Source organism: Falco cherrug, chromosome 4 (assembly GCF_023634085.1).
Source record: "Falco cherrug isolate bFalChe1 chromosome 4, bFalChe1.pri, whole genome shotgun sequence".
NCBI lineage: Eukaryota > Metazoa > Chordata > Aves > Falconiformes > Falconidae > Falco > Falco cherrug.
Genome location: NC_073700.1, coordinates 102,014,877 through 102,040,684, shown reverse-complemented (window position 1 = coordinate 102,040,684; position 25,808 = coordinate 102,014,877). Strand labels below are relative to the sequence as shown.

The 25,808-nt window shown below is 40.8% G+C and overlaps 1 protein-coding gene across 2 annotated transcripts in view; it reads right to left on the bottom strand.

Annotated features, from left to right (window-relative positions):
* Positions 1-3,259: 3,259 nt before the first annotated feature.
* Positions 3,260-25,808, bottom strand: part of GADL1 (glutamate decarboxylase like 1) — a 131,827-nt gene continuing 109,278 nt past the window's right edge. For both annotated transcript variants that reach the window (XM_055709956.1, XM_055709955.1), the window contains exon 15: positions 3,260-6,086. In XM_055709956.1, the coding sequence (XP_055565931.1) occupies positions 5,913-6,086 (174 nt within the window). In that variant the 3' untranslated portion in view covers positions 3,260-5,912. The remainder of the gene's footprint in view (positions 6,087-25,808) is intronic.

The following is a 25,808-nucleotide window of genomic DNA, read 5'->3' as shown; positions in this document are numbered from 1 at the left end:
CACTAGATAGTCCTACCCACCTTACATTTTCTGTCCCACTTCCTATCTTATGTAGGTTTTCCCAAATTATACAACATCAAACACAGTAAGAGTCCAGTCTAGAAAATTTGATTTTTTTCCCCCAGACAGCTCTCTGGATAGCCTAGCACCATCTCCCTCTGCTAAGCCCATATCATAGCATGTCCCGTTTTCACTCACTGCTGTCTCTGAGTAGTGACCCCTGCAACAATTTTTCTAAAGCTGCAGGGCAAGGTTTCACAAAAATAGAGGTTTTAAGTTCCTTATGCATCATTCTTCTGTAAAACAGGAACTAACATCTCTTTCTCCCACCCTTTGCCTTACTTAGTGTTCCATGACCAAACCGGTCTACTGTACAGTGCAGAGTGAAGTCCTGATTGTGGTGTTACTGTAATTCTGACAGAAGTAGCCAGTGATCATCATTTGAGCATCTAGACAAATCCACTGCTGAGAAAGAGAAGACAAAATGTCACTTTAAGATACCAGTCTGTGCACTGCTTTTGCTTCAGCTTTCAATTTTCCCCCTTCTGCTTCCCTGATATTTTTCCTATCGTGCCAAATACTGAAAATTTCACTCTGAAAAAACGTCCAAGGCATAAAAGACGGCACAGAAACTGAGCAAGAGTTAAAAATCCATCTTACCTGGCATGAAAGGGGCAGGATGTATAAAGCTGCCAGTGCCAATGCCTGTCAGATTTCAGGAGTCATTTTCCCAGAATGACAAGCTGGGTGAAAATTTCTTGGAAGAACAGTGTTGTACAGAGGACAATATAGACCGCACAGTCCCAAAGACAGATGTTATTTTCCTTAGGCCTCTGGTATTTCATGGCAAGTGCTTTCATCATACTTTCCATTTTTAAATAGCTCTGTAGAAATTATTGTTCTCCAAGTTATTTACAAGAAAGAAATTACTTCATCATAACAGAACAGCTGCGTTTGACAGAACTACTAAGGGTCCGCGTCCTTCAGTTCCTATTATTCGCCTTTATCCTTCATACAATAAAGATTTTACTGGGGTTTTTTTACAGAAATTTTATAAATGTGATCAACTGTATAATGGTACATGAGCTACTAAGGCTTAAAGTGGTCAGCTCTGTTGGGACTTTCAAGATACCCTTTCAGTACCACTTTTATTATTGAGACTACTTTAAAACTTTACTCCGATATATACAAAAGCCGTTACTGTACTACAAAAGCATCTTGCCTTCTGAAAGGGCTTGTCTAGGGTCAGTGGATGGACCACGCTATGCTGAGGCAGACAGCTGCAGTTTCAGGGCATAGGCAAGTTCTTTGATGGCTCCACGACTGGTGCTGCTCCACCACTCACTCCTGCAGCACAGCCATGAGGACCACTCACGTGCGTTAGATTTAACAAAGGTTAATCACTCACATGATCATTGTTTCCTTCTGTGGGTTTCCCTCAAAACCTTTGACGTTCTCTTTATTGTACCTCTTGCTGTGCAAATTTCCTTGTTTTGTTTTGCTTCTCAAAGTTCAATTTTTGGTTGATTATTGTGTAGTTACAGAATTAGACTAATAACATCTAATTGTACATCTGAAGCAAAAACATGTAATTGTGGGAGACTAGATTCAATTTAAAGAAAGAAAACCCCTCCACAAGGGTTTCTCATGGTCTGTACAGTGTATTTGCCAGGCGGTGCTGTTTGATTGCATCTAACCTGCAATTAGCATGTGCAATTAAGCCATAATGAATGTGTGCAATTGCATTATTTTGGGATGTAACAGCAGCAATACTTAGCAGTTACAGTGCTAGACATGGTGCTTATCAGCTCAGATGATTTATCAGCATTTACCAATTATGCCACAGGAAGAAGGGCTGTGAGTGCGCCTTACCTACAACTGATTTCCAGGATGAACACACACCCATCACTTTCCCATTGGGAAAGCCCATGGAACCAGCCAGCGGGGGGGGAAGAGAGGCTGGGCAGATTTGGCACTGATGAAAATGGGGGACTCAAATGACGCTTTCAGCTTCCCTTTGGCTCATCACAGACCTCATGTGTGACACAGCAGGAGAAAGCAGACTTAGCATTTAGTATTTCTGAATTATTCTCCTCTGCCTTCAACATTTTGTATCAGCTTTGTAAGCCCAATCATGCTACCCAAGCATTTAAAAATAAAAATTATTTGAGCATGAACTAATACTGTGATCTGCGTGCATGAGAAAGCCCCAGGCACATAACAGGGTTTTACATGCTCTTACGTGGCATTCTGGGAACGCAACTCTACCAGTTCTACCAGGCTGTTCTTAAAGGATATTACTTGTCCTTTAAGGGTCAAATGATACTTGAAAAGCATCCTAATGCATCACTGAAGAATGCAAATGAAAATACACTTCAATTCAGTCTCACAGAAATAAAGGTAAATCTCAATCTCTAGGCACGAACCTTGAGTAGATAAACGGAGATGTTCCGAGTGTCAAACTGCTGGTGTTGAAATGAAAGATCCTAGCGATAAAACTCGGGGCCCAATCCAGCAAGGGTTTCCAGTAAAAGCAGTGGGAGTTAGAAGCACTGAAATAATTCATAACCAGAATCTGATTAATACCGACTAGTATATTAATCTATCAAAGAAAATCATATTAGAAGTCCTGAGACAAGGACTGCTAGTTCCAGGCACGATGATTTGTGTTGAGTGGTTTTGCACATGGACCCAGCATAAAATGCCCAATATTCTCACAAGATGCATTCGCACAGCTAAGGGTAAAAACTGCCTCAGCATCCCTTCTGTCTACATATTTCCTTCCTTTCCTATTGAAAAAAATATTATTAGAAGTAGACACAAGAAATTACAAACAACCAACAGATCAGCTTCTACACTGATTTATACCTGTACCTCACAACTTCTATAACTTGGTTTAGCATCCTGAGAGATGGTGCTTGTCAGTAATTAGGAGAGGGAGCTCATGGGACATTCCAAACTACCTAGAATAGTAAAAAAAAAAAATAGAATGGTCATTTATGCAAAGACAATTTAGCTTCTGCATTTGAAAGCAAGAATGAGATAAATTGTGACATATTTTCAACCAAGATGTTTGTTAAAAAAATTACATGGGCACAGCACACTGATAAACCACTTCCTGAAGCAGGGTTAAACTAGGTTTCACATTTTAAACCAGTGCTGGCAGTTTGTTGTTTCTCCATCTGGAGTGCTCACAGATACCTTCTTTATATGTATCACTGCGGTTTTAGACTGACAAATGACAAACACAGTCTGTATTTATACGGGTGTCATTTACCTGACTTTTTATTAAAATCACCAGCTACAAAATAGACATTTTGTACATACTAGCGCTACATAGGCAACTATGAGAAAGTTACATTAGACCCGAAATGAGATCATCATATTGCGCACCGGGGACATGATAAGGGATCAGAAATAATAGAAAAGATATGGAGATTAGATAAAGTACGCACACCACACTGGAAGGTTAACCTATACCTTTGAAGAAAGAGGTGTACATGTTGAGCGGAGACCTACTTTCTGCAAACATAATTTTTTTCCATTTTGCTTTCCATTCGTTTAAAAATACTAGAGCCACTAGTGCTACAGAAGGGAACTGTGTTACTTCAGTCTGACATGTGCCACAAGTGTCACAGAAACAGAGAAATGCACTAACAACATGAAGAGAAACAAGGCAGTAACACTTCTTTTGATCATAGTGGTGTCATGAAACACCACAGACCAACTTCTTAGCTGATGGAAGGTGACATAGCTCTCCCTGAAACAAAAATCAAGTACTCACCAAGAGTCTGGACCATAATCAAAACATCCGGACACTGTATTCTGTCTTTCCCTTCCAGATCAAAAGAGAGAAGGAGAAGGGGTAACTGAAGGGGAACTGTCCAACTCAAGAAGCAACAGCAGCCATCCCATCCACCCAACACCCCTTCGTGCACTCTGCACTCTACCCAGAGTGCCTGGGAGGCTAAATAAGCCTTATGGGCCCTGAATTTAGTTAGGGGCTTTCCAAGATCACGACAGCTGGTATAGCCAAAAGCACAAGGCAATAAAGTGAACTTGGGTATTGCGGGGCAGAATCCAGGGGCCACTTTGTGATACACATTTTTATATTAATATCAATGTGGGTTTGGCTTAAAGTCCAGTGAATCACTGTAATAGCACAAAAATATTCACTTCCAGCACTGTAAAAGGCATCTGCCGTTGCTGCAGGGTAACTCTTGCTCCTATCTACCACTCCAATAGTGTGACCTCCTTGGTTATCATGACCTTGTTAATCTTTCCACACCACCATCCTGGAGACTGAAAGAAGGAATTTCATGCAATGTTGGATCCTAGTACAATGTAGGAAATGAAGACAAGATATCATTGTGTTTAAAGACAGCTTTCAGCAGGACAGATAACGTTATAGCAGAAAAGTTCGCATTGGTCAGCGCTACTTCAAATGCAGAATAAGGAGCAAACATCAAAACTTTGAAGCTAAGCAGCTGTTGATTACAAGGTGAAAGGCATGGCTATTTCCATTACTTTGCTGCAAGAACTTCACCCCAAGAAATACATTTCTATCTTTATAAAATGGATCATTTCATAGAATCAAACCAGATCAAAACTGTTCTGTGATTCTTAACACAAAGTTTAGAACTTTTTTTTGCAACTTAAGATTGACCAAAAATGTTCAAGCTGTTCATATCCTAAAATCACAGGCAGGCCTTCTCTGATCACCACCACCTTAATTTCAGTGTCAAAATATAAATTATACAATAATAACATAAGATTATGTTATATTATATAATACATGTTCTATATATTATATATTCTAACACTGATAACATCTCAAATCTGTAGGAAAATACAAGCAGACAATGACGTATAATTAATTCTGCTATATTCTTAATATATAGTCACCAGACATAAAAAACTACATATCTTTCAGGTAAATATATTTTTTTCTGTTATAATTTTAAAATGCATCTAAAAGCTGCTAAATAAATCTTTACACTTTAAAAATAGAGGAAGGTGAACAGCAGTTCAGAAATGGTAGGTAATTCCTGTTAACAAAGAGGTACGAAGCTTTAAGTGCTACTGCAATATTCTTAGCTCTGCTAAAGGGGTTGCGATATTCAGGTGGGCAACGCTAGCAAACACCGACTGGGCCCAATGATTATATTTCACAGAATCACAAAATCCTGTAGGTTGGAAGGGACCTTAACAGGTCATCTAGTTTAACCTGCTTAAAGCAGGGTCAATATTGGTTGCTCGGGGCTTTGTGTAGGGGCATCCTGCAAACCAACCAGGACAGCGACAGCACAAGCCCACCAAGCCCCATTCTACCGTCTGCCTGTGCTCACAGCGGAAAACCTGGCCAATCCACCTAGTGAGGGGCCGCGAGGAACTCTTCATATAAGCCCACAACTTCCAGTCTTACCCGTGTAACTACCAGCCAGGCCTCTACCCTTAAACACAGAGCAAACTACAATATTGACAGAGTATTAACTAGCATTTTAAGGCTCACTGAGCTAAATCCACTCCTAACAGTAACTTAGAAGAGTATTGCCTGCATACGTAAGTGAGCAGTTTGAGCCACACTGTGCATAGGCACCCCGTAAATAGCTGCCCTCCCTGGGACGTAGACACCATTTTCAGAAGTGCTCCCTTTCTGAAGGAAACACTTCCCAGAATGGCGGCAGCGGCAGCAAGCCTGCCCCAAGCCACTCTCAGCCCCCATCGGCAAATACTTTCCTGGGAAGGGGTGTCATACCAGCAAAGCCCTTAGCATCACTCTGTAAAACAACAGTTTCCAAACTATATGTCAAGCTTTATACTACCTTCCACAAAATAGCACCAGAATGCTGCTGCTGTTCTCCCTCCTTAAATATCGCATGTGAGCAGTGCCTGGTGCCACGGAGCTACAGCTACAAGTCCTTAGCAAGCAGTTCGATTTCATCCAGCAAGAAGTCCATGTCCTCTCGACTAACTTGCGGGCTGATCACCACCTGGCGGAAGAAGTTGACTTTGCCCTGGTGAGGCTGGTACCCAAGCATCATGCTGCCCTTCTTCATCATCCTTTCTTTAATTATAGGAGCAACCTGAAAGCAGAAACAAAAAAGGGTAGATGTCACGCTCAGAAACACAGCAGATCTGGGCAGGAACTGTATTTTGTGACTTAGGGAGTTTTTTTGAAGGTCCTCAGTTTTGCACCTCTTGCCTGCCCTCGCACTGCCTGCCCGCAGTTAATATTAAGCGAGAAGGTGGCCTGATCCTGGAGCTTAAGATTTCATCTCTTAGATTTAAGGCCTAAGTAGCTTTGGCTACACCACCCTTGTACCGAATGGAATAAAACCTCATAGGTGTCTCACTGCAGGAAAAAAAAAACATGGGTAAAATTGGCAGAGTCAGGTCCTTATAGCTGAACACCTGATCTCATCCCAGCAGGGCTATTAACCTTGTCCAGTTAATCTTGCTCTTAATTTTAAGCAGACGAATACTTCTGCGTTCTCATGCTTGAAATCAGTCGTAAGCTTAAACACATTGCTGGTTTAAGTACTCTGTTCCCTTGGAAGACATCATTCAATGTAAGTATTTTGACCAAAGTAGTATTTTTTAAGATGTGTTGCATTTTAATACATAACTAATAATATCAATGTATTTCAGAGCAGTGCATTCCTCTTCTTCCTTTTGTGACGGCTTGACTTTGAAAGAAGCAAATAGGTGTATGACCAAACCTTGTTTCTGCATTTTCAGCTCTAAAATGTTAGTGCCAGAAACTACCACCTAATTTGCAGAAGAAAAATGATGAAGCCAACCTTGTCTTAATAGGTTTATTTTTACACAGCATATTTTAATAGGCAAGTCCCATACAGTTTGCTTAGATAGAAAACAGCTAAGGTTTTCAACACTAACAGCCTAGCTTTCCCATGTTTGTTTAGTGTCATGTGTCTAAATTACTTTTGTTTCAAAATGTGTATTAAATTCAGAGGAGGAGCATTTATGGCTCTGACTTAATCTGCCTCTCTGATTTTGATTTATCTTTGTGATAGAGCTATGTCTTTTTTTAAAATAAATATTTTATTAATTTTTGTATACATAAAAACTTACTGGTTTTGTATTTTTTATTACGTATCTACATTTTATATACTGTTTTTAAACTATGAGACTAACAGAGTCAAAATTCTAAGTCCAGACTGTGACATCAGTATGAATTATGTATATGAAAGCAATGACTATATCTTTTCAGAATGCAACGTGCAATCAGAATTTTGATTTTTGCACATTGCTGTAAGTTGTAAAAGTAGTTCTGATAAACATTTGGGAAACAAGAAGATAACAATGAGGACAGGAACACTCAGAATTACAGCAAAAATGTTAAGAGGCATACTGTGATCCCTTCAGTCACATTCAATAGCACCTTTTCCATAAAATCCGTAACATCTAATGTGGAGCTCCAGGTGTGCCTCCTGTGTAAAGATGCCCAATGGAAACACAATGTTCTTCTGTACCTTCAATGCGTACATCATTTAGAAAGAGAAGTCATCAAATATACCCCTATACCATCACCCACCTGGGTTTCTGTCTGCCTAGTAAATGATTCAAGGATTCCTCAATTTTCTTGTTTCATAGCTCAGAATTACTTCAGACTAACTCATTTAGTCCATACTTAAGAAAAAAAAAAAAACAATAACCAAGCCAAACGTCTGGAGTTCTGCTTGGACAAAGATGGTAGCTATTTTGCATGAGACAGCCGCCTTCACCCTGAAAAGTATGTTATTCAGCAAACAATCCTCTCCACTCCAGACCAAATCTTCCAACCTGCATCCTAACAAACCACTGCGGGCAGTACTGTACAGGGCTAACACTAGAGCAAAATCCATGCCTTACAATTGTTCTTGCACAATTTGCCAGTGGTGGAGTCAAATGAGAGGACTTCTGGTTGGGAACACTCCGGGGTATGCACACTAGTGTATGGATCTGCAACACACGCTCTCTTAAACAGTGAATAACTTTAGCACGATAAAAATTCTCCTACTTCTACGGTTTGCATGTGTTGAACCCTTTAACAGCACACTAGGCTACTAAGAGCTCTACTCCTCCATTTTTATTCAGGTCAGCTATGGCCTGAGATAGTAATGACATCGTGACAATGCTCGGAAGACATTGTGCCCAAGAGGCATTGTGCTGGGCACCACACACATGCAGAAAAGAAAAAAATTTCTCCACTCCTGCACTTAACAAGAACCCCCAAGTGACTTCTGCTCATGGAATAAAGACACTACAATTGTAAGGGGAGAAGCAAATTCTTCTTAAAATACTTTCTCAAGCTCTTCTTTAAGGTTCAAAACCCTATGGCAAGTCTTAGCCTTTACTGATGTTCCATCAGAGTTATTTCAGCTTTTGTATCACACTATTGATTCTTTTAATCCCAACACCCAGTCCTCCACAATCCATCATCCCAAACTGCGTAGTAGCACAAATGGAGACCATGAAAGCAAAAACATTTAGAGCTTCAGTAATTCAAGGACTGTAAATATACTGCATTTCAGCAGATCATCTCTCATGGAAAGGAAAGGTAGAAAAATCTCACTTTCATTATCCCATTTATTATCTCATTCATCCTCCATGCTACTGAAGTTGTCCTCTTAATTTGAAGTGCATCCATCCCTTTCAGAAGGCAAAACAAATACTTCCTACTTAAAAAAACCCAAAACAAACCATAAAACTGTCTTATGAGCTTTTGATAGGATTATTTTTTGAAAGATTTTTCCACCAAGTATTTTGCATGTTCTATTTACTAACATGACACAGTCAGCCTAACAAAACTATCGGAGATCCTATCCACAGAAAGCAGAAAGGTACAAAATACATGCACAAATGCTTGAATACGTATCTCGCAAAGGAACCATTAAATGATACAGGCATGCTAAGGCTTGGACTTGAGAAGCACAGGGTACGACTGCTAACTAAAAGTAAAGGCAGCTACCACTTTGCAGCAGAAAAATTAGACCTATAAGGAATTAATTGCTTAGTGAGGAGTTCAATGAATTTAATTCCCACTGAGTCAATGAGACCCGAGGATGCTCAAATATCAGGAAGAGCTGCACAGCCCTGTTCAGGATAGGCTCCTCAGAAAACAATTTACTGAGAGTGAGATTGCTTCACCAGCCCAATTATTTTCCTACGGAACTTACTTCAAATTGTACATCTAATTCTTTATGTGGCCCATCTGTAGAACAGTCTCAGAATTTTAAGCGTAATGTATCCTAACACCGAAGTCCTTTTCTCTCTTTTGCTCCCTTCACCTCTTCCTCCACACTGCTGGCCTCCCCTGCCAATCCATCCTGAAGACTATTATTTCAAACGCCCACTACAGCAGCATATGAGCTACCAGATGTGCCCTTCTTCCACCTAGCAGGGTGGGAAGGAGGTGCAGCGTGCGGCAGGCCATCCTGCAGCAGAGCTGCACACATCGCACTGTGCAGCCAGAGGACCAGGGAACTGCTCTGCCTGAGGACTGATGGGTGCATCACAGTCTCCCCGTGAAGACCTATCCAGAGGCTGAAAGATCTCATGCTTCCCTTACTATCAATAGCAGAGGTTTCTAAACTACAGGTAGTTCAGCTCCTTCCCCATCCACCTGGGTTACAGGATAATTTCTTCTCCCACTCTCAGCCATCATTCAGCCACACTACAAACAACAAAGTTTTAGCCCTAAACTTTAAGCTGTTTCTATCAAGAGTCCAGACCACAGCTGACCCTCACATAATTCACATGGAACATACCAATGCTCCTTCCCAGCACATACACACACACACACAGAGCAGTGTGATAAGTAGCCATGACCAGCTTGCACACTACAGCTAAAGTATCTAGTGCACCAGGAGGATCAGGAAAGTAATATATCTCCCTTTCCATATCTCAAATACCCATGAGAAGCGTGGTTCTGCACAATTATACCACACAGCAATGCCTTAAAAACTGCTGTGTTCCTCCTAACTGACTCATCAATGGCATTGAATGCAAGTTTCTCCGACACTTAAGAATCTCCACCAAGCTCAGGCTGTGACCACCTAATACATTTCAGCAACCACCATTAAAGACCAACCGATCAACAGAGCTGCGCACATTCTCAGCAGCAGAAGCATATACCTAGTGTCCAAGAGTTAGTTCCCAAATTTGGACACTTAAAAATCCTTTCAGAGGACTTGATGAAACACCTGTTTGAGATAATTTCCTCTTCTTCCAGCTAGCAAGGCCTCCAAAACCATTCTCACAGTGGCTAAGCTATCTAAGCCTGGTTCTTAAGCTAGAACACTTTCCTAGCACATGGGTGTCTTGTATAAAGTGAAATCTCCAGAGCAGCTCTGTTAAACAGGTATGTTACCACCCTACTAGTCATGGCGCAGTATTATACTTTGGAATTCATTCACTGTAAGCTGCCTCCTGTTGAACAGCGTGGACATTTACAATTAGCATTGGTTTATAAAAGTTTATTCTAACTACCAAAAAAAAAAAAAAAAAAAGATAGTAAGATAACTGGGTGCCTAGCTTTTTCAAATCACACAATCCCACTAACTTCTAAAAAACATGCCCCGCTATTACTAGTTTATAGTTCAAGTCCTACACTTAGTCCAAAATAGCTGATGCTTTCTGATGAGAAGGGACAGAAAAGAGTAATGTAGCTCTTTTGTTCATAAGAGGTAAATCCACTGAGCCCCCAACCCCAGCTGCACTAATGCTGCTGGGTAAGTCGTCCTGAAGAGAAGCGAGATCTCCCAACAAATATGCTACCTTGTTCTTCTTGCTGAAATAAAGAAATAAGCACCTACTGGTTTTAATTAGCCTCTTATTTTTCTGCTCTAATGTAGTCTCTGACAATTGCAATTAACAGTTATGCTGAAAGTGCAAGAAAGCTGGATAACTGCAGAATAGCTTGCTGATAATGGAAGACCATGTCCAACCTTGTTATAAATTTGTTTTTCCATGCCCTCCCCTAACCTGTACAGGATCTCATTTTAGACTAATCCAGTATTTTCAAACTGTCCCATCACAAATGATTTTCTATGCTTTTGACACTACCCCTGCTACCCAAATGCTACCTTACTGCCGTCAGTCTCACAGAGTCTAGTTGTATTAATCTAGTCATACCAGACTCTGACATAACACAACAGCTCTTCCAAACTGTAGGCTAGAGGCTATACTCTTTAAAAGCAACATTCTGTAAATTTTGTATTTAAACAGTACAGCAACAAGAATGAGTTGCAAATTAATAATAATGCTGAGTTAAATTACTCTGATAAGCAATGAATTTATGAAAATACATTGCTTCGGGGGGAAAAAAATGTGGATTTGACCAACAGCCAAAGTGAAAAGATAGCATTAGCCAGAAAAATTAAGAAACCAGAAAAGCCTGATTTTTTTCTGAATTTTTGAAGCAAAAATATTTTAAGTATTTGCTTCAAAACACTGTTTTCAATTAAAACTTAAATTATATTGGAAATTGACCCATTTTTATTGCAGGCAGTAGAAAAGGACTGAGGAAACCAAAACTAAGCAAATTGCTTCATTTTAGCTTGTCTGAAAACAAAAATTCTTTCTGGTCAAGTAAAACCAAGAGACTTGCTTCCAGTTTCTCAATTGAATGCCCAAGCCAAAAAATCCATTATTTGTACAACCATAAATATGTGGGATCAAAAGTGCTGACACAACTTAGCTGAAACATCTGCAGAATTTTTGATCCCCAGGAGAGACAGAAAGTGAGAAAATTCATGGGGCTGCCTGTTCTGTTGGCAAAATCTGACTGGAAGTCTCATGTGAACAGCTCTGAGTAGTGTGGATGACTCTAAACATGCTAGCCCAGCAAGTACTACAAAGTCAGAATGCTTAAAAAACCCTGGTGTTAATAGCGGCAGCTGCTATCAAAAACATTTTTCCAAATCTTTTGAACAGTTCCCAGGTCACCGAGCGTCGACGCAACATAAAGCTGAAGAGCTCTTCCAGCTGCTGGCAGCAGTGACTCTCAGCCCTCAGCCCCCATTCTGCTCCTCCTGAAATTCATTGCCACAGACTTCAATGGAAGCAGAGTGCAATTATCTAAATCTCCTCCTTATGTGTCTGCTTCAGGTGGCAGTTTGCAAACAGCCTTCAGCTTTTACTAGGGAAAGCCACACTCACAGTAAATCAATAACCTTTCTAGGGATCCACAAAAGCAGGCTAGACAGTGTTGGAAGGACAGGAGCTGGAGCACATTAGCAGCTCAAACTATTTCGCTTCCTCAAATACAGCCTTGATGAAATTTTCCGAGGTACTGAATACTGCACTAGAAATTGGCTGGAGATTTGTAGCTAGAAGACAAAAAAAGTCCCCCTACTGACAAAATGGAAAGATCACATTCTCATGATTTCACAAAAATGGAAAACACATTTTGTATTCTCGCCTCAATTATTCCTTGCAAGGGAAGACAAGCTTATACAGAACAGTGTCTCTCATCTGACCACAAAAACTATTTTGGCTCCCCCGCAAAGGGCCAAATTTTCATCTGGAAGTTCATGATTTTTTCTTAAAAGGCATCTTACCGGCTATTCAAAGTCTGACAAGTTATGCTTCCTGCTAGAAATTACCAGTTCAGATTCACATATATTCATAAGAAAACAACTACTGTAACAGCAACTGCCACCAAAAAAGTAAACAACGCCCCAATTCATTAATTATTTGGACGCAATCTTAAAATTTTACATATGGGCTATTAATTTCAGTCGATCTTCACAATACTGTTTCTTAGCTTGCTTAAATGATAGCACAGTGACCAAAGTACTGGATACAGAATCAACAAACAGGACTGGTTTGTAACCCTGCCAGAGGCTGTTCAGACCAATCACCCCATCTCTTTCAGGTAACATGTTTCTTTTTCCCCTCGCAGGATGCATATAACCCGTCAGGGCAGGGAAGTCTCTATGTGTTCATATATCCGTCGTAATCAGCCCTGATACCTCATGGGTGCTCTGCACACTGGTAAGATATATATTAAATAATTCCTGTATCAAATAAGTCTCACAAACATCAGTCACAACATACCTGCTGCATTTCCCAGTGCGACTGCAGAAGATAACTTTGATATCAATGATACCAGTCAGTATTAAGTAAGAACAGTAGCTGGCATTTTAATATCAATCATTGGCTGCAATACAAGGGAACAAAACACATTCCTTTGTTGGTTGTAATCACAAAACTAGCTAAATACCATAAATATTTGGAAGTAATAGTGCTTTCAACGTATTACAACGCTGAGAAAGTATATACTCCACCGCTAAATATCTTTTCTTGCCTTTTGCTGCAACATCAGTTGCTGGCTTTAATACAACAGGCTTTTCCCCTTTTGGTGATAATTAAAAACAAACTCGGACCATTTGTCAGCTGTCACCCCAACCGGGACAATCGAAATACCAAATATTTGCACACCCAATCACAACTTTGTTCCTGTAGCCAAGGCATTCTGTAAAACCCAAACATGTTTTTCTTTTGTCTAGAATTTGTTCTGGGCCCACATCCCTAAACCACTAATAAATTATTGCCCTACCTATTGCGCCAGTGTTCCCCTTGTGCCACACCAGGCAACAAAAGGAGAAATAAGCGCATTTGTCAAAATAGCAGTAACCACTTCCACATTCTTCAGAGCAACTAACATATCAAAGGAGAACAGCTGCTGCTGCATTTTTGTCCCGATAGCAATGTTCTCTGTGCACCTCCAGCTCAGGGCCATGCAGTACAGCTACGCTACCGTATTTTGCACATCATCTTATTACCCGCTCTTTTCACCAAAAGATACATTAATGAACCCCACAAATCACTGAAAATGACCTGACTAATAGGAGATGGCAGCCTGGCTTCAGATTTTGATTGCCTTAAATGACTTCTTTAGCCAATCATTTATGCAACAAAAACCAGCCTTCAGATAATGGCTTTTACACTAACAGTATTTGCCTCTGAAAAGGAGGAGCCAGGACAATCAGTGCCCAGACCAGAATCAGCACTTAAAGATGTTTGTGCACGTGTTCTACTTACAGCTAAAATGTACACTGGTGAACAACATGGTTTTCCAAGTGGACAGTGCTATGTCTTCCATCTGAGCAGCACATGTGGCTTTTCAAGACAATTCATGTGTATTTCTTACTATTTTTCTGTCATTTCTGTGTTGCTTTACCAAGGCCTTATTAACAAGCCACGTGGAACGCGTAGGCATTAAGAAAACTCCTAAGGCTAGCACACCGCACTATGAATCCAGTGCTCTGATCTGTTCAAACAAGAGTTGAGCACTACTGGTTTTATAAAAACAATTATTTTAAAAGCTTTCATAGCATAGATGAGGTTCTTCTGTGCAACATGTTGCTTAGTTCCCACTTTACTGACCAGATTTTCCAGTCCTTCAACCCTGCCAAAGACAAGCTCTCCTTCTCCATCCAGGATGAAAGGATAGCTTGTCATCTTGAAAGCAAGACTAACTAAAAAAAAAAAAACAAAAAAAAACCCTTTTTAGTTTGTATGCACTGGGATGACCTTCTGTTGTACTCCACTGGGGGAAAAAGAAATCACAGTGCAACATGAGCGTCTGGGGTGGGAAGGAGCACTTTACAGTAAGAAGATTACATTTATGGTGACACAAGTTCAAAAACTCAACACATTTCTGGTGTAGAAAAAGGAATGACGCTTCAGAAACCTGGAATGATTCCCATATGTTAAGATCTCATTTGCTACTTGCACAGGTCAGCTTCTGGCATAAGGTAGCAGCACCTTCTGTATTTGCATTACAGCAAGGATTAAAGAACAGTAATACATCTTTGTTCATATTATTTAACCAGATCTAAAAAAAAACCCAGTATTTCAACAAAACTAGATATGTTTTGTGTCTTTATTTTCTCCCTAAAAATATCAAAACAACCTTCTCAGAGGCTGCTTACAATCTCTTGGGGGTGATGAGGGGATGGTGTCTACCATGACCCAGGCTGCTACAAAAGCAAGGGTGCTGTCTGATCTGATCATCCAATTTTGCAAAGCACAAAAAAAAAGCCTGATCTGGCCACAAAATAAAGGCTAACAAACCCTGCCACGTGGAGCCTTATCAAAGTCAACAACACTTTTCCCATATACATCTTGTCCCAGGACAATGTTCATTCCAGCTCAGCCCTCCTCTTCTCCTCATCCCCAGCGAGCACGTTTTCCTTTGGGTTTTTTTATCCGCAATTTAAATGCAACATATGTTACCAACCTCTGTGCTTAACTGCATGGACAAGCAGGGAACTGAAAGAACAAAGGAAGATCTCTAAGGTTTCAAAATTCATAAATTTTCTTGCAGTCTGAAAGGGTGGAAAGTAAAGGGAAAATAATCGTTTGCACTTACAAGTATTTCCAAACTACAAAACCAAAATATAGGCAATTATGATTAATAAAAGTCTTAGCTGAATAGAACTAGACTGCAGCCAATCCCCAGATAATTTAAGGGCAGCTGGACAGGGAAAGGCACACTGAGCTCAAAATCTAGCATCTGTTTTGCAGAGATTTGTAACCTCAAAGGAATACAGGGAACAAAAAATTTGCTAACCTCAGGCCTACCCTACACCCACCCCCACAGATACAGCTCAGCATTCAGAGACACAGATTAATCTTCTAATCCTGTACACCAAGTTGCTTTGAGAACCTTATTCTTTGGCCAGTCTGACCAGGTATTCAGTTTGGACCATGAGTAAAGCCACAATTTCCCTTAACACCAGAATTACCTACAAATCACACCAAAAAGGTTAAAATGGTATAATTAGAAGGAAAAGAATAGCAAGGTGAAAAACTTGCACATTTTTGTCAGGCTACCACACCAGCATAGATATTTTTACAAGAGAGAGAAAGCAAGAACAATCTTTTGATCTTTGAAAGCAGTTGCAATCTACTATATAAAACTCATCCATGAAAGCCTGCTAGATTTCACTTCATTTATTGAAAAGGTTCTGCAGAATTTCATAAATACAAATAATCTTCCATCAAAACGTATAAAGTCTCCCACTGATCAGTGGCTCTGGAAAAAACTCTCTACGTTAATCAACATTCACCTGCAGAAGGCTGCCATTGCAGTCACAGGGAGTTTTATAGCTGAATTCACCTGCAGTAGAGTTAGACTAACACATGCTTCCTTATAACTCTATTAAATTTGAAAGGAAGGTCTAAATATCTACTGAACGGATATCAGTCTCTAGTATTTTCTACTGCTTTTAGAGGAATGCTTCTCATTTACAAGAAATTTTGTAAGACTTGTAGATATTTCTGACCATACTGACCCCTTTGGAAGGTAACAAGAAATTCATCCCTTGTAGGCATGAAAAGGAAATATATTCCATCTCAATCCTCTTGAGATGCCTACAGTTAGAAAGCAATCTGTGCTTAAATATCTGAAGCACAAAATGAAATCTGAAATCCTAGAAAAAACTCCTATCTTAGTACATATGAAGGAGAAGGGCTCCCTCCCACTCAGCCCCACAAATATTTCTGACACCACTCACAACATTACACAAAACATAGAGACTGCTTAATTGAGTAGATGATGCAAGCCACACACTTCTTCTGTGGCATTACTAGTAACTGATTTTTTTCTGAACATTTCTGAAATTTCTTTTCAAGCAACATAAGGAAGGGCAGTTTTAGATACAGAAAGGACAAGGATTTCAGGCCCCAACCCTCTTTTCCTCCATTTGCAAATTCAATGTTTTCTTACAGTTTCTTGAAGAGGCATTTGATGCAGCAGGAGGGAAGCGCAGCTACCCTCTCCTCCTACTGAAGTTGGTGATAGGAAACAGAAGAGTGCTAACGTAATAAGTAGATACTCATTTAAGTGGAGGCAAGCTTAAGATTTATTGACCTGAGAGCAAGAGGTCAATATTTGTTCAGAGAACAATAGATCTTGATACTTGGTTCTAACAGATGTTAATCCAATGTATTATTAAATCCATTCCATTAAAGCTAATTAGATTGTGTGTCCTTGTGAGCCTTGTTGCCAATAGTCATTAGTATTGCATGGGTCCTAATTACTGTGCTTTGATAATTAAATCATCTAATTTCTGATAAAATCAAATATCTAGGGACAGAAATACTTCTTTTTGTCTACCATAACTATATTATTGTACATTTCATTGGGTTCTTCCTTCATGCTGCTGTAGACATTCCTTCTTCTGCTAGGATGAGCACAGCTAAGGAATCAAAAGCTCTGTTTGAACTACATCATTTTTTAAACTTCCACATTTGTCTTAAAAATCTGATACTCCTAAAGCCACATCCATCTACTATTCATGCACTAGGCAGGTAAGGAGCAGGGACACAATCAGTAGTAGCTGCTGTCACGGAAAAGAAAAAGGAGTCATACTCCCAAGTATAAGTGAAGAATTCCTTCTATTTTGGAGTTATACAGTGCCTTCCATTCCCACATTTCAACGTACTTCATAGATAAGAGGAAATACTATCATATCCATCTTCATCTCTGGAAGGAACTGAGGCACACAGAATGGAAATAACGACCAAGATCTTAATCACAACTCTACGCCAAAGCTAGACATCACGCAGGTACCTTAGTGAGTTAGCAGGTGGGACAGGGTATTTTTAGTGCAAATTTAGTCTCGCAAATACTCTTCAGAATACATACAAACTCGCTGCCATGTGGGTCACAGTGGCTTCTTTCCTTGAGTGTCCCACTTGCAGTGCAGATGACAGCTCCTCCAGTGGTTAGCACTCCGTGCAGTCACAGCATACACCCAGGGCTGCTGACTGGTGTGAACTTCACTGCTGGTGAAGACTTAGTGAGGACATGAGGGATCAGAGAAAATCAAATCCTGGTCGCTCCATCTTCTTTATACCTCACCCATCAGTAATATAGACTACAGATCCCAATTTCACATATTAACTTATAAAGATCCTTGACAACATTTCTGCATCAGGACCTGCATCATTTACAGATGGTTATTTATGCCTCTCACACATGAAGGGAGTAAAAGCTTGAGAGAAAGTGTTAGGTGCATTGAACTGTACGTTATGTGTTACCCAGAGACATGGCCTCCAGCAGTGATGGTAAAATATGGAAAGCAGGATTCAACTTCCATCATTTTGGCAGTCTAAAAGTCAGACATCCAGCCTAAGCTAATCATCTAGGCTTTACCTTTAATTAACAGAGAAAAAGAAGCACCTCTAGAGAGCGATTCACCTCATTCTCGAGTAGGCACCTAAGACAGACTGACTCAATTTGGAAAAGCTTCTCTCCTCCTCCTCCACGGGCTTCAGTGGAAGACCTCTACCTAAGTTTTAGATGCCTAAAACAAGGTAAGATTAAGTCTATGCAGACAGTTGATCTTAAATCAAAGATACCTAAAATCCACATTCCTCTACTGTTTCTAGGCTATGGAACTGCTGGACAGGCCCAAGAGCTGCACTGGTCCCAGTGCAGAGGGAGGATACCCAGAGTACAAGCAAAATCAAGGGGAACCAAGAGCTCCTCTAGTTACTAACGTGGTGAATGTGCATTAGGTGATGTGACAAAGGCTAACCACAGAGAACACAAAGACTCAGCAAGAACCAGAGAAAAAATAACAAGCAGAGGAACTTTAGTAACCTGATCAGAGAAAATGGAGCACATCACATGGACAACTACTCTGGCTATCAGAAGACACTTGTCCCTAGTGTGAAACCCAGAAAGAGAAATAAAAGAAAAACTCTCACAGGAATGCCAGGCAAGGGGTACAGTACTTCCTATGGGATGCATAGGGAAGAAAATTCTGGGACTGTAGAGAATGTAGAGAATGAAACATGGGATGTTCAGATGAAGGACTAAAGGTGTGGACAGAGAGAGGCCAAGGAGGACTGGGGAGGAACAAGCGTTGGAAAAATAGAGGAAAAAGAAGATTAACAGGGCAGTCAGATACAGAGTGCTGGTCGGTACTGTCACCTGGCTGAACCTTGTACTTGATCACTGCAGACTTATCCTTATTAAATTCTCTTTCTCTCTTCTGTGTGGATGTGTGAACACTAGTGAACTTCAAGACGGACAAGCCAGCTAGCAGGCTAAGAGGTCTGAGTACCTGTACCCTGAGAGGTTTGCAGACCAAGGCACCAGCAACTGGATAGACTCAATTTCTAAGACGAGCTACCAGAGAGACCATACTGTGCAGATATTTACCCCACAAGATTTCAGTCCTTTACCAGCTGAAGGGAATCTAGTTGTTCATACTGTTTGTGTCTGTATGACTGTCGTATGTGTTTATAGGGGTGCCAGTAAAGACACTGCTCTCTGTGTTGATCTACGCAACCAGGTGTGTGTGTGTGTGAGTGTGCGTCCATGTGCACCTATTGGTATGTGTGTACCCACCGGACCTGGGGACAGGGACCCACAGTGACCTCATACCTACTTGGCTGGAAAAGGAGGAATGCTCTTGGATCCCAAGGGCAACTGGATTCGGTCACCTTCTGACACTGTACTGAATTGCCACTGCTCTGATGTCTTTTCTGTGGTTGAAAACTGACAAATGGTGGGACATGTACTTTGTATTATTTTCCAGATATAAGAACTCATTCGCATTTGATCCCAAGAGCATCCCATCAGTCCCACACATATGTTCTGATCATTAAGAAAACTTTGTCTTCAGGGTGGAAGTTCATCTGACATAAATTTGAAACTGAACTTCAGACTAGGATTAAATCCATATATGCTTTTACCTCATTATCTTATCATATATTATGTTCTCTAAGATCAAAAACTTCAAATGCACAGAATGAGACAATGTGAGGTTTGCATTTGTGATTCTGTTTGAGGAGGAGCCATCTTTAACCAAGAACAGTTGTGAGAATACGTGCTAACATCATACTAAGGGCGTGCCTCAGCTCTCGATGCTATTTCCCTTCGACATTCAAAGCCAGTTTTTATACATTTAATGCATACAAATCCCTTTGGTGCACTGCTGTCAAAGCTGTCTATGTGTACATGCAAGGATCCATTTTTCATGTATACACAGATGATTTGCATGCATATACTACATGCATGCAAGTGTATACATGCAGCTGTGTAGGACCAATTTAGAACAAAAGGCAGATTTGTAGTGGACTCCTCCAAACAACACAAACCCAAAAAACAAGCCAAAGAAAAAACTCCATCTAGTACATGGCACAACCTCCATCTCTCCAACTTGTAACAGAGCAACTGACTCTCTCCATCTAGCACAGCCACAGGCTACTGCCCTCCTACAAGCTTCAAACTGTTGTTATTTTATTTCTCTCAGATGATTCTCATTACAACCAGGCTGAGTGCTGAGTTAAAAAGTCAGTGTATGAATCATATCATCAACTCAGTTGTCTGGAATCTTGCTTTTCCATGCATTTCCTCATTGCTACATGGATCACCAGTGTAAAACATGTTGTAGCTGCATCAAATTTCCTTTTGCTCTTTTTAACCCTACAATTGCCTGTGAGCAGATACTTAATTTACCATTACCCAGCTTCCTAACCACTGATGGTCTGTGTCTTCACTGTCTGCTTTGCAGAAGGCGCAAAGAGTTACAAATATTTAACTTGTGGTTATTGCCCAAGGGGGATCACTTTATCCAGCTACTAGGATAAAGCCTCAGTGCTGAGCATCTGTGTTCTGCTCATGAAGAAAAAAAAGGATGACTCTTAATTCAAGCCTAATTTAAGCCATACCACTGTTCCACATACCTCCAGATCTCCTCCATCTTTCCATGCATGAAGGTGGCTTCACAGCACTGTATCTTTCACCACAGCCATCTCCCATGGGACCTCCTCCCATGCTGGAGCAGCAAGATGGTTGGTTCCACCAGCTTTAAACCCCATCAGAGCAAGGATGTATGCACAAGAGTGGCTCTGAGCACTAGTCCTGAGAAAGGATTCTGCTGCCTTACTAACAGACATACACAGCAGACAAAAAAAGCAGCTCTCAGCTTTTAATACATATTATTTATGTGACACCCTCCTCCTCTGAACTGTGCTGTTGGCCTGTCATGGCTATAGGACAGTCCAGTGTGTTGTACAATGGCATCTTACAGTCCCATGTGTTGTACATTCCCCTTCTACTATCTAAAGACTGCACCATTGCTATTTTTGACCTACCACTGCTCTACAAGTATTGTACTACCTTTCCCCATGTCCCTAATCTGTCTAAGTCCATCTATCAAGTCTCCATTCCTGAAAATTTTACTTTAGTTTTTAGTAATTTTTTAGAATTTAGAATATTTTTTACTGATTCTCTTCAGTGGAATGCATTTTTCCAGTTACAGAATCCAAAATACATCCTGCAATCTTTCCCTTCGAAGGCAGCAGTATTCCCAAGGTACAGGATTAGAGCAGCTTTTGTAATTTCTGGGTGGGCAGTATGGAAACCATTTCTCCTTGGTTTGTTTTTAATCTTACAAAAATCTGTAATCATGTTTTCAGAGCAGTGCTCCCCCTTTTCCATTACTACGTTGTATTAACCACTAGTAATCAATTTGTACATTCAGAGACTGCATTTCAGTCCATAGGAACAATTTAATGAACCGCTATATTTTAACTCCTGTATTGTGGAAACAACACTAAGCCCAGCTTGAAGTTATGCGATATTTTACGAATATTTTGTGATGACACAGACAGAAGGACTTCCTATGTGTTTATCAAACAACTGATTTAAAAATCACAGTTCCAACAGGATATATGAATTTAGCAGCACCACTAAACGCTTTCATTTATACCTTAACCCTTCAGAGGATTCTGCTAAACAGGTTAATCATTCATGGACAGAGAAAAAAAGTTTAAAACCTTGGCAGGAAAAATGGTCAGTCTCATATGCTTTCATTTTCCCCTGTCAACTGTGACTTTGGGAAGCAGGAAAGAGCACAGACCTTGGGCTGCTTTCGATCACCACCTAGTGCGTGAATTACCGAACTGCACAAACTTAAGGAGCGACCGATTTAAAGTTAATTAATGGTTTTTTCATCATTTTTAGAAGACTTAAGATAGGCTTAGTGAACTAGAAAAAGCGGGAATTTCCAGATGCCCCCAGCTGCCTGATGAAAAGTAGATGTTTCATGATGACACTGTTTTCTAGTAGTTTGTGACTATGATGGTTTAGGGATATAAAGACAGCAAGACCTGCATAATGAAGGAGTATCTTTTCCAGGCCAAATTACTTAGTGAGAAAAAACAACATGGTTTCAGGCAAGGAGTTCTTTCATCAAGTCTCCGTGTCTTTTCCAGTTACCTAAATATGTTACAATCATTTCGTTGTTTTTTGGTTTTTTTGTCAAGATCGTCAGAAAACTATTTGCAAAAATTTTCCACTTACAAAAATGAATTGTACATGTTGTTATAACTAAACCCCACATTCTGATTAGGCTTCAACGTTCATCCATGCAACGGGGATTTCACGGCGGGTAAATCTGTAAAACAACTGGAGAAAGGAAGACCACCAGCCCCACTGGCTATGCAAGTCCCTGGCAGCTTTAGGTTTTGATCATTGCAGATGACTCAGGATAACTTGGACAATGCTTTCCAGCAGTGCCAGCCAAGCAAGGCCAGCTCTCTGCTCTTGGCTGGTAGCCCTGCCTTTCAGAAAGCATGCTGTGACTCAACACATGGAAACTCAGGATCTTCACACTGAGGAACTTAAAAAGTCTAATCCAAAGCAGAAAACATCTCTTGACTTAAACAGGATCACACTTGCAATGTTAAATAATAATACTATAAATTTTCATCAAAGATTAGCAGGAGGAATTTCAGGAGACACTTGGAAGAAACCTTTGCCTGTACAGAGCAGAAGAGCTTTCTTTTTAAATGGGAAAATACTACTTCCCATCCATTTTCTTGTGAGGCCAGGTCAAGGAGCATGCAAGGATACTCTAACACCATTTCTTACCAGCAGCCTATAGTCACTGTCCTACGTTATCTACCGACGCTAAAATCCACATAGACAAACTAGCCAGAAGGGATGTCTTTAAGTATCCCATCACATCTGAAATTCAGACCATTAGCTGGATTGTCACTCAGTAAAAAAAAAAAAAACCCAACTAGAACCCCCCCCAAAAAACCACTCATCTGGATTCATACCTTATATAGGACACTCAGATGCCTAGAAAGGAGAGAACTGTAAAATCTTTACAAGCAGTTTTGTATTTTGTGAAGACACTGACCTCTCAATGATAATTATTGAAAATACCTTATTCAAAATAACTTTGTAGTGTAAACGTTCTAAGCAACAATTTTATTCAAAAGGAAAGAGGGGGAAGGAAGGAAGGAAAGAGGGGGAAGGAAGGAAGGAAAGAGGGGGAAGGAAGGAAGGAAAGAGGGGGAAGGAAGGAAGGAAAGAGGGGGAAGGAAGGAAGGAAAGAGGGGGAAGGAAGGAAGGAAAGAGGGGGAAGGAAGGAAGGAAAGAGGGGGAAGGAAGGAAGGAAAGAGGGGGAAGGAAGGAAGGAAAGAGGGGGAAGGAAGGAAGGAAAGAGGGGGAAGGAAGGAAGGAAAGAGGGGGAAGGAAGGAAGGAAAGAGGGGGAAGGAAAATGGAGAAAAAAAGCAGCAGCTAGTGCTGTCTCGAAAGTAGGAGATAACTCATGCTTGCTACAGTTTATTCTTTAACAGCTCATGCCTCCAAAACAGAGCTGGCAGTATTACTGAGGAAATTACGTTGATTTAAGAACTGGAAGAAATTTCCTCCCCTCCTCAAACACGGTTTTTCCCTGACTGCACCACGCCGGCATTCAGGGGATGAGCGTCACGAGCAGTGCCGCGGCATTGCTGTTGCTCTGGTGCCCCCCGGTGGCCACCCGGCCTTACTACGAGCCACAGCTGCGACCCCTCTCGTGGAAAAGCTGCGCTCCAGGGGAACCCCCGAACGCACGCGCAGGTCTCCATCCCGCTGGAGCCAAGCTCTGAGCCCCCCCACTGCTACCGGCACTGCAGAATTCCCATACGTGGCAGCCAGAGGCGGCACGCAGGGCAGGTGCCGCAGCCCGGTAACCACCACCGCTAACCAGTTCCAGCGGAGCGCTTTGGCAGCTTGAGCAGTGAGCCCTCCGGGTCAACACAACCACCTCGCTGCCACCGTTGGTTGCCAAAATTAATCTGAGTCGCAAGCACAGATGCCACATCCAGGATCTCTGGAGGATGCTGCATTACAGTAACAGAACTGAGGCATCACTCAAGCAGCTAAGACACATGGATACCCAGCACCAGCTGTGTGTTCCCTCCCTTCCCCAGTCACCACATCCCGTTACCTCACACGCTGACCTGGCACATCCAGATAGTCCCTATCTCATACAACAATCAGTTTTGCACAGCACTACATCCTGTCCCAAGTCACCAGCAGGGGTGGCATGGACCCAGCATCACATATCTTCATTTCCAACCACACCGTGGCACAGAGAAATTAATCGCTGGTCTATAAATCAGCACTTCCCTCTGTGAGATGATCACAAACTGACTACGCTCGCTGCAGCCAAAGCAAAAGGATGGTCCTAATCGCAAAGGGTGTTTCAAAAGACTTCATTTCCAAAAAAATTCAGGTAGGAAAGACAGATGAAAGCTTAAAAGTCTTTAAGAAGAGATTAGATGGCCAAAAGCTGCAATCCTTCAGTCAAGAAAGAAGACAGCTTTATCTAAAAGTCCATCCTGGTTTATTGGCAAAGCGAAGGTAGCAAAGTAATATTTAACAAGTTGAAAGGGGAAAGTGTATCAGATAGCAATCAATACAAACGTGACACGAAGAAAATTTATCAGAAGGAAAAGAAATCCTTGATTGACAGGACTAAGGAAAGAAGAAACACTTCAGTATGTACATTACCAACAAGTGAAGCCCTACCTATGGTTAATAATTAAAAATGCAGGCAAGCTAAAAGTGTTCAAAAAGCTTTCAGTTTCTGCAGGGAATGATTCCTACCACAAATCTGATGAACTTTCCAAGCCATCAGCAGCTACTGGGATGTTAAAGATCTACTGAGGGCAAATTTTTAGATCTACAAGCCTGGATGGCTTGTATCCAAGGTTAAAAAAGACTCACTGAATCTTTGGATAATCTTGGGGATACCATGGAAATTTCAGAAAGCAAGCACCAGTACCAGAAGTGGTAAAGAGACAGACCTAGTGAAATAAGGATGCTTAAACCAATATGAAGTTACAAAAAAAGAAATACTCATACCAGATTTCATTTATAATGAATTCAAGGGCAAGAATATAAGTACATATAGTAATTTTAAAATTGATCGAAACAGATTAAAAATTTAATGTTTCGTGTTCAGTTACCTTTGCCAAACACCATTTTTTTTGGTCAGCCCCCCTTCATTATTTTGCTGATACTACAAGTTTTCTTGATGATTTACTTGCACATACAGCATTAATAAGAAAGCCTTGCACAAGCCATTTAGATGAAAAATAGGAACAATTCACACAGCAACAGCACAAAAAAATTAGAATCACACATTAGCAATACAGTAAAACTAAGAAAGATTTGAATAACTAGCATATCTCCACATGTAGTAAATAGGGCGTCAATCAAATGCTGCTGCTAGTGAGGTTCCACGGAGATCAGGATTATCCTTGATGCTAATTCTCATTGTTGGTTTTCTGGAAGTCAATAAACAACAGCCGATACCATTTGCACGTGAGAGACTCCTAAAAACAGAAAACTGAGGAAGACAAGCCATCGCACACATCTGGAGTGCTCAAACCTACTCTAGCAACGGCTTCTCAATACAGCCAAAAGGTAAAGTTGTGCATGTAGGGAAAACAAACACAGGCAGCTCAGAATGGATGAGCATCCCAAAAA